General features: G+C 40.8%; 1 protein-coding gene across 1 annotated transcript; it reads left to right on the top strand.

Moving 5' to 3' along the window:
• The first annotated feature begins 3,789 nt into the window (after positions 1 to 3,789).
• On the top strand, positions 3,790 to 5,694 carry GPR151 (G protein-coupled receptor 151). The gene has a single exon (XM_030212886.1). It carries the CDS (start codon positions 3,867 to 3,869, stop codon positions 5,157 to 5,159), a length of 1,293 nt encoding a protein of 430 aa, XP_030068746.1. The 5' UTR covers positions 3,790 to 3,866; the 3' UTR covers positions 5,160 to 5,694.
• Positions 5,695 to 10,478: the final 4,784 nt, after the last annotated feature.

Genomic DNA, 10,478 nt, shown 5'->3' with positions numbered 1-10,478 from the left:
CAAACCTCATCATCAACTACAGAAGACGTCTGACCGCTGTGCTTGCCAACAAGGGTTTTGCCACCAAGTATTAGGTCTTGTTTGCCAGAGGGATTAAATACTTATTTCCCTCTGCAGAATGCAAATAAATTCATATACTTTCCACAATGTGATTTTCCGGATTTAATTTGTGATGTGCTATCTCTCACTGTTACCAATAACCTACCCTTCAATTATGGGCTGCTCATGTCTTTGTCAGTGGGCAAACTTACAAAATCAGCAAGGGATCAAATACTTATTTCCACCACTGTACCACTGAATACTGGGTGATTAGTTTATTCAGTGCTTTCTTGAAGTTTGCTTAATGGTTTTATGTAAAGTTTTCAAGTGATTACTGAGGTGTATATATACACTAAGGAACCTATTCACTAAGCTGTGTTAAGGTTTTGCAGTTCACACAGAGTAGCTACAGAAGATAGCCTGTGACAACTACAAAACCTAAGCAGCAACTGTTGGGTGTGTTTCAGCACTTTGAGGAAGGCAACAGTGCTGCTAATATGAGACAATGGTCTCTACCATGTGTTAGTGGCACAGAATATAGTTACCTACAGTGCTGGAGATGTAGTTAACTGCACTGCCGTAATGATCCAATCAAGCAAGAGTAGAGGCTGACCAAAGGTCAAGTTCAATGCTGGAGATAGTGCTTAAAAGACGCTTTATTGTTGCTTAGACAAAATGCCCCGACACGATCCATGTTTCGGCGTCACAAAATGGCTGCATCAGGGGTCACGATAGTATTCAAAGTAATATACTGAGGAAACAAAGCTACCCAAAGGCATTCACTCGACTGAAAATACTGGAGTCTCCTTGGGGAACACTGGTTTGTCCAGTATTTTCACTCGAGTGAATGCCTTTCACTATAAGCAATCTTACTCCTTTGCTCTAAGGCATGGAAAGGTAACCTTCAGCATTTCATCATTGCACAAAATGTTCCACCTTCTTTGAATTTGTTTAACATTACACAGAAATATGCTATGAGATCCCGAAATATGTAATAAAGGTACTTATATAAGTTCAAAAAGTCCTTCACTATTATCTATCTGAATAAATTCCATTACTATACTTGATTCGTTGTGAAGAACTGATGGCTCCAAATAATACTCCAACTTGGTAGGTAGTTTCACTCTACCTGGCCTTCCTCAGGGAGCAAAATCACAAATTCAAATACTCCTATAGTTCTTGAATTATGAGGTAACCAACTATGGTCCACTTATAAATGCACAAGAAACAATCACATTACCCACTACAAGATATTAAACTACTGGCTTGCAGTTATCAGCCTCCTCCTCAATCTCAATCCCAAAAAGTGGTTCAGAGCAGCTAAAATACAGAATATAAATAACAATTACTTCAATCAGACATCAATTTAAAAAACAACTAATGTTACTCCTTGTTTCCACCAGTGGCGTAGCCACAGGTGGGCTCGGGTGGGCCGGGGCCCACCCATTTAGTGCTCAGGCCCACCCAACAGTAGCACACATTTAGTGGTAGCTGATGGGGATCTCAAGCTCGGCCAGCTGAAGACTTCCCCCTGATGGTAACAAAAACGCTACTCTCCACGATACTGGAACCTGCACACGCTCCGTTTTCAGCATTTTCCCGCTAGCTGAAATATTTTTTTTGTGGTGGTTGGGAGGGGGGAGAACATTTGGTGCCCACCCACTTCTTACCTAGGCCCACCCAAAATTTGTTGTCTGGCTACGCCCCCTTCCACATCATCTAGTGACATTTGCATCTACACCAAAACCAAGAAAGAGCTCCAGTTTTGGGGTGGGGGAGGGGCAGAGTTTAACTAGCAGTTCTTGATCAACCTATACAGGACACATAATCAAATTTGTCAAGTAGTGATTAGTGAATCCACAATTTAATTTTCACAGAAGGGATTATAAGAAAGACCTCGCTGAGCGAATCCTTCCAACGTTATTAGAATCGGCAGTGGTAGATTTTAAAATTCCTATTAAAACAGGACATGTAGGCCACCCGGTTTTAGTAAAATAATGCATTGAAACTCCATTAGGTAGGATTGGCTAAATGGTTGTTCTTTCTCTTTAAAATTAATACGCACAACTGAGGTTAAAAATCAAAGGGAAATATGGGCATTTTAATAAGACTATTTTTCATTTGCTGGGGAAATAATTGGCAAGAAAATCAGATATTTAAGTACTGCTAAAAAACAACAACAATAATAATAATAATAATAATAATAATAGTAAAGGTAATATATTTTCTTATTAACATTCTAGTCGTTATTTTGTTGAAATTTTCTCTCGATTTATAAATGCATTGCATTGAATCCTGAGACAACGTCATAAATATTCAAAGTGGTAATTGAACCACTTGCAGAATAATCGTCACCTTGGAATCAGGAAGTTAATTAGTTGAAATTAATATTTGTTCCATAGCAAACATTCAACAATTTGTGACTATTAATTCAGACAGCAGGAGTAAACCTTCATAACATTTCAAACAGATTTTCTACTAATCGTTGAAAGATTAAGGGGGAGGGGCCTTGTTCGTGTCTTTCAAACAGCGCTTCACAAATGTCGGAGAATCTATAGGGAACGGAAAGTTAGTGGAAGAATCTATTACTCCACCTTAAGATCTGGAGCAATGTTTTTTTTTAGGTTTGAATGTAAAAATCTGTGTGCAAAGAACAATACATTAAAGTGCTTCCTCTGAATGCATTTGATATTGGAAATTTTGCAGTATATTCCCCCCCCCCACCCCCACCCGCGCTTTTGTCCAGCGTTTCGACCCCGCCACCCCCGCTTTTGTCCAGCATTTCGAGTCTGGTAAGTCCACAGCAAAATTAGATCTTCACGCAAAAATCAATTGGTATCACACACTGAGAAAAATTATGGAAAAGCAGTGCAGTAGCTTTGTAACGGAACGTTTATTCTTCCGGTTTAAAAATAAGTACCAAGTATTAACCGTGTTCAAGTCTATCAATTATCTAAATCAAATTTATCCAGCATATGTATACACCATTTTTCTTTGAGCGACTTCCAGTTTCATTTTTGTCTATAAACCGTTCATAAATGTCTCTAGACTTTAATGCCTTAGTAAAGAAGACCAGTGACAAAGTTTGATTCTAGTACAACACTCACTGCAACAGTTACATTTCCGATTCATTTTTGCAACCTTTTTCCTAGATGTTCCTCAGTATGTTACTACTACTACTACTACTTATCATTTCTATAGCGCTACTTACGCAGCGCTGTACGCGTAAACATGAAGAGACAGTCCCTGCTCGACAGAGTTTACAATCTAATTCTAGAAACCAGAGATTAGGGAAATCGTATAACCTTTTTTTTAATAGCGTGCCCTAGCTTTAAAAAATGTAAAGTGTTTTCAATAAAACAATGCTGAGAGACCTGTTTCTGATGTAAAAGGGCTCCATCTTTAAAGCCTATCAAGTGCTGGTTAATTTGTTACATTTATTATTTATTTATTACATGTATAGCCCCCTTATGACATACGCGGAATAGAGAACCTAATGCTAGAAGACAGTTCGAAATCAAATTTCAAAAGTCTTCACAAACTAATTGTATTTACTGATTTTCTTCAGTTGCTGCTTGAATGAAGTACATTTTAAAGAAAACGGCTTTAGTGTATCTGTGAGGAGGGAAAGGAGGTGATTATATCTGTTAATAAGCAGTGTCCAATGCGCTCTGGCTGGGATCTGTCAATCAAAGTAGGTGTATAAAGCTTTAGGTCAGGCAGGACGGTCATACAACTTGTGCATGCAGTTGTTCATCAAGGCTGGATTCTTCTTCACTAAACACGTCTTAAAATCTGTCCGGAGCGGCAGCGCTGCAGAGAACCCGATGGAGAAAGTGTCCGAGCAAAACAGCAATTTCAGCACCACGAACAGCTCCCTCTTGCAGCAGTTGCGCTATGGCGGAGGCTACCAGCTCTGCTATTGCAAGGAAGGGAAAGTGCTGGTGCCAGCTCTTATGGTAGTGATTTGCATAGCTGGTTTTGCAGGAAATCTTTGTGTGATTGGAATCCTTCTCCACAACGCCAAGAAAGGCAAACTTTCCCTGATCCATTACCTGATCTTTAATCTCAGTGTTGCGGATATTTTGATTTTGGGATTTGGTGTCCCTTTCCGGGCTGCAGCTTACTTGCGAACCACTTGGAACCTGGGCTGGTTTGTTTGCAAAACTTCCGACTGGTTCGTTCACACTTGCATGGCTGCTAAAAGCATTACCATCGCCGTCGTGGCCAAAGCTTGTTTCATGTATGCGAGCAATCCAAGCAAGCAGGTGAATATTAAGCACAAAACTATTTGCGCAGTGTTGTTCCCTATTTGGTTAGTCGCTGTCATTTTACCCCTTCCGGAGTGGTTCTTTACTACCATAAAGAAGATAGGGGGGTCGTCTGCGTGCATTTTGGACATTCCAACCTACGCCGATGAGTTCATGTCAGCTTTTGTGAAACTATATCCTTTGCTTGTTTTTTGTATTCCTTTCATACTCGCTTTCTTTTATTTTTGGAAGGCTTATGGTCAGTGCCAGCGCAGAGGGACCAAAACACAAAACCTAAGAAATCAGATCAGATCCAGAAGACTCACCGTAATGTTGCTGAGCGTGACAGTAACGTTTTGCATTATGTGGCTGCCTGAATGGATATCCTGGCTATGGATTTGGCATCTACAGCAATCTGGTCCTTCCCCACCACGAGAATTCGTTGCTGCAGCACAACTTCTAATGTTTGCCATCTCTTCAGTAAATCCCCTGATCATCTTAGTTATGTCGGAAGAATTCAGGGAAGGGTTTAAAGGTCTATGGAAAAGGGTAGCACTGGAAAAGTCTACGGTTGCCCCCGACAGCCCACAACCCCAACCTGGCAATTCTGATGCTCTACCAGAGTCTGACCAGTTGGAGCAGGAGCAGGAACAGGAACAGGCAGAGGCAGTTACACCCGAAGTAGAAGCAGAACTTGCAGCTCCTTGTTCCCAACAGAACCCTGGCAGCCCAGATAACAAGAAAGAAATGCCTGCCCTTCCAGATGTAGAGCAGTTTTGGCACGAGAGAGAAACACTCCCATCCGATCAAGATAATGATCCTACTCCTTGGGAACACCAAGATCAAGAAACAGTAGGTGGCAAAAAATAAAACCTCCTACAAAAATATTAAGATCTCATACTGAAACTGGTAGCAGTGTAAATTGCCTATTGTCAGTGAAGATTCATTACTTCCAAGCATTTAAAAAAAATTATATTGTACTAAATCAAACTTGTCTATAATGTTACTGTAGATTTTTAAACAACTGTATAATTGTGTTCAAGAAGTATGCACTTTAATTTATTAGAGCATTCATCTGTATGCTGGTGTTATGTTTGCTAGAAATGTTCAGACATTTTGTGAATGTCTCTTCACATTTTAATTATAGACAGCACAATTACTACTTGTGCAGTTTAAGCTACCAAAGGAGCATCTGCTATCTTTAAAACTGTGCTGTTTCAAGGTGGATCACAGTAGTATTACAAAAAGGACCATTTCAGAAAAGGGGAAAAAAAACTTTTGTTTTACCCTTGAATAATTAATATATTTATTCTCCAAGACTTTATGTAGTTTCAAATACCAAGTCAACCTGTACATATGTTTTGCTAGACCGGTTTTGCTTTACTTTGTAAAATAGCTACCAAGCATACTAAATGATTTTTTTTCACCTGTGAAGAATAAAAAACAAAACCCTGAAAGGTGGATTTCTGCATCTTAAATATGCAAAACCTATCTTTAAGCACAGAGAAAGAGCAGGAACTGCATTTTGTTCCAAGAAGTTAAGAAGCTGAAGAACCTCTTGAACTCTGGCAGCAGTTTTCTTGTAAGAGGGACCCCAAGTATATTTCAGCTGATAAAGAGTATGTAGCCCACTTGCCCTAAGAAGCTTCATGTTGGCTGACCTTGCCTTTTCTTTATAGAAGCAGCAGTCGAAGAAGTTCCATGTTTAATTTACTGGACATGGAGGGAGATGGATGCCATATTCGAACACCTAAATTATCATTTGACTAAGGCAAAGTCAGCATACAATTACTTTTTCAGAAAAGCTGACAAAAGACATCTTCAAAATAGAAAAAACAATGTTCAAAGCCATTTGTGTGTGTAAATTAGCCTGTCTGAAAACTGTCCTCCATCCGTGCAACTAACATGTAGCTAATCACAAGAACATTTAGCCATAATTGGAGGAAATATACCTAAGGTGTGTTCTGGCTGGAGGAAGCAAATAATGAACATGCATTGACAATTTCAAATCTAAAAGTTATATTTCATTCAGAAAGTACCTGCAGAAAACCCAGGTGCAAGTGTCCACAATTACACGCCAAAGAACATAGCTTCTTTTGCTCTAAACACTGGGGCAAAATCAGCAGGTGAAATAAATCCACAGACCTTTTTCCAGAATGCAAAATTAGCACCCACACTAACATCTAGATTCTAATGCATGATAAAACAGCCAGCATGGCAAAAAATTGCACTGCCTACTACGATGTGGGTTTGACAGGGCTGAGAAAAAGTGTGGCTGCCCAGGACAACTAGCATGTAGGTCGGTACCTCGTGCTAGCTGTCACAACTACACTAGTGCAGCTGCACTTACTGCAACCTCAGAGGAGGCATTTATAGCTGCACTTCCTGTAGCACTGCCACTGCCCTTTTAACAGTCTCCTGATGATGCCCACGTCTATCCCCCCACAACATTCTTAATCCCCACCCGTCACTCCCTCAATACAAGTCCCAGAGCCCCCAAAATCCCTGATCGCATTCCTCAACCCTTCCGATCCCCCTAAGTCTCCACATACAGTCAATGGGCCCTCCTCCTATCCAATTTCGCACCAAGTGCCTTTCAAAACTCTCCCCAGACTCAAATCACCCCTGGGCCTTACCCTGGATCACAGGTGGTAGAGTCTGGGCAGGAGTGTTTCCCCTCTGCTCCTGTCCATCTGGCTTCAACTCTCAAAATGGCCGCCATTACCCCTAGTGGTAGTCTCAGAGAATACCACTAGAGATCAGCCTTCCATATAAGTAGATCCTTGTATGGAAAATTTACCCTCTAATGCAGGCGTTCTCAACCTAGTTTTCAGGATATCCTTAATATATGTGCATGAGATAGATTTATATACAATGGAGGTACTGTATGTAACTCTACCTCGTGGATATTCATTATGGGTATCCTGAAAACCTAACTGGCTAGATGTGTCCCAATGACTGGGTTGAGAACCACTGCCCTAGTGATAAGTATCATGAGCCTATGCTAGGCGTCATGACAGCCATTTTGAGAGCCAGAGCCAGACAGGCAGGAGCAGGTGGAGATTGCTCCCACCCCAACCCATGGTATCACCTACGATTACCACCAGGTATAACCCAACGGTGATTGGGGGCTGAGGAGGGTTCTGAAAGGCTAATGTGGACATGGCTTTGGATAGGAGGGGCCTATTGACATCTGCTGCTTGGGGGGAAGGTTAGGGGGATCAGAGTAAGTATGCCATGGTCCATGCAGTATGAGGTCTACATCATGTTTTCAGCAGTGTCATATAGGATGGCCTCTCTAGCACTTGTAACATGGTGCCATGCGCTATGGCGCACACCCCCTGCATTTCTGCACAGGTTTTGCACTTACCGTGTTACTTTTTCCTGTTAAGGAGTAAGGGCAAACCTTTACCGCACTCAGTAAACATGCCCCAAAGACTCAAATAAATAAATAATATGCCAAAGAAACAAAGGCCTTGATAGGGGGATGCAGGAGTTCAGGCCTTGAGTGCCACAAACAGGCCAGGTTTCAAGATATCCCTGATGAATAGGCATACTAAAATGTAACGGGCTAATAATACACCTAAATAGCCCAGTACTCTTGATAATCCAACTAAGTATATTTTGACTATTGTATGACTTTTTATAATTTATTATTACTTTAATAAAATATATACCAAACTGCATCTAAAATTCTTTCACAACAATTTTAATTTTAAAATAACATTGGAGCTCAGCACATCCCCACATTTCCACACTGGGATATTATGGTATCACGATGGAAATCATTGTACCGTGAGTGCTATATTGATCTCGTAATGTCACTTGTACTAGTTGTCTATTATGTTAGTTATCTTTAATGATGTGCGCTTCAGATGTTCAGTTTGTGGATTTTTTGGTAAATCGTACATATAAATATCAGAAAAAAAAAACAGTGCTTCTTTTGGATATTTTTTGTCATCATGTTTTAAAAGATTTTTTTTGAGAGAGAGAGACCTATACGATCAACTTGCATCTGATCATTTCCTTTCCAATTCTCCTGCGGTTTCTTGATTTCATGTGAGAGGAGCATTTTCATTTTAAAATTTATCATTGGGATATTTCATTCATATATTTAAGTATTTACCTCTTAGACCTAAGATGTTTACCGTTTCACTTTACAGGTACTGGGTCTGTCCCTAGTGGGCTCACAATCTAAGTAGTACATTGTACTACTGTTGTACCTGGGGCCATGAAGGGTTAAGAGACTTGCCCAGGGTCACATGGAGCTGTAGAGGGATCTCAGCCCATTGTTGACCATCAGGCAGCAGTGGAAATTGAACCCAGTTTCCCCAAGTCTGCAACCCGCTACACTATTAGGCCACACCATTACAGAAGAACATCTGAAGCGCACATCATTAAGATAACTAACATAATAGACAATAGCGCAAGTGATGTTACAAGATCGATATAGCACTCACGGTACAATGATTTTCATCGTGATACCATAATATCCCAGTGTGGGGATGTGCTGAGCACCTATGTTATTTTTAAATTTGAATTATTGTGAGAGAATTTAGTTTCACTTTGGTATACACTTTATTAATGTAATAATTATAAAAAGTCATACAATAGTCAAATATATTTAATGAATAGGCATGAGATAGATTTGCATAGAATGGAGGTAGTATCCATGCAGGTCTATCTGATGAATATTCATTAGGGATATCCAGAAAACGTGGCCTGTTTGTGGCACTCAAGACCTGAATTCCTGCAACCCTGGCCAGATTCAACAGACCCTGTGGGCAAGGGAGTCAGTCATCACACTCACTGACTCCCTTGCCCAATGATGACAGATAGTGGTCAACTTTAGGGTCATGATTGCAGGATTCAGGAAAATGAGTGGCTTCTATGTGGACCGTCACTGTAATGATCAGACCAGACCAGAGATGGGGAAGCCACTGCTTGCCCTGGGATTGGTAGCATGGAATGTTGCCACAATTTGGGATTCTGTCAGGTACACATAACCTGACTTGGCCATTGTTGGAAACAGGATACTGGGCTAGATGGACCATTGGTCTGACCCAGTATGGCTACTGGTATGTTCTTATAAAATAAGTTAGGTAGGTATTCAAAATAGGGGGAAAAATCTGAAATAAAGGCTCATGGTGGCAAACCCCAGCCCAGTTACAGCTGAGCTTTCTCCACCCCCACCCCTCCAACACAAAGAATGGAGACAAGCCTTGGTGAATCAGGCCCAGCAGCCCTGAACTGTTGTATACAAATAAGTTCATATTGCAATCAAATCTTCATGTAGGTGTGCAAAGATGGAAGGTTTGAATTTAGGAATTTTGTTAAAAGTCTATCAAAATGCCTGCTAAACACAGGAACATGTACTTCTGGAAAGTACATTTTTGCACCTTAAAAAACAGGGTAGGAATTATTCAGAACAGAAAGAAAATGAAGCTAGAAGCATTTCAAACCTAATTCTTATCCAAAACCTTTTATCCAGTCCAAACTACAAAAAAAGCACTTAGACAGCAAATTGTTCAGTGTTTGAAGATTTGGGTTTTAAATTTGCTTACTCAGTTTTCTAAACCCAAACTGATGGCAGGATACAGTGAGGTACAGTAGGTAATCCCCTGCCTAGAGGGCTTAGGGATCCTTTTACTAAGGTGCGTAGAAAAATGGCCTGCGCTGGTGTAGATGCACGTATTGGACACTCGCAGGTCCATTTTTCAGCCACCTGCAAGAAAAGGCCTTTTTGGGGGGCCAAAAATGGACATGTGGCAAAATGAAAATTGGCACGCGTCCATTTTGGGCCTGAGACTTTACTGCCACCCATTCACTTAGCAGTAAGGTCTCACACGTTAACTCAGCAGTAATCGTCAGCACGCGTACAATGCCGATTACTGCCCGGTTAGTGCCACGCACCAGAAAATAAAATATATTTTCCTGCATGTGTAAAAAATGAAATTACAGCCCAGGCCATGAGGTAGCCGGGTGGTAGTTCCGAATTGGCACGCGTAGGCACCTACACGGCTTAGTAAAAGAGCCCCTTACAATCTAAGCTATAGACGGTTAAAAAGCGTTGTCAGTGGGTGTAGCGTAATTTGAACGCTGACTGCAATTGTTTGCTTTGGTTTTAAGTTGGCACAGGGAGAGGAATTGCTTTTAATATAATGAATTTGGTCATCCAAACATTCATCA

Source organism: Microcaecilia unicolor, chromosome 8 (assembly GCF_901765095.1).
Source record: "Microcaecilia unicolor chromosome 8, aMicUni1.1, whole genome shotgun sequence".
Taxonomy (NCBI): domain Eukaryota; kingdom Metazoa; phylum Chordata; class Amphibia; order Gymnophiona; family Siphonopidae; genus Microcaecilia; species Microcaecilia unicolor.
The sequence above is the reverse complement of the archived record's forward strand: the minus strand, read 5'-3'. Positions and strand labels throughout refer to the sequence as shown.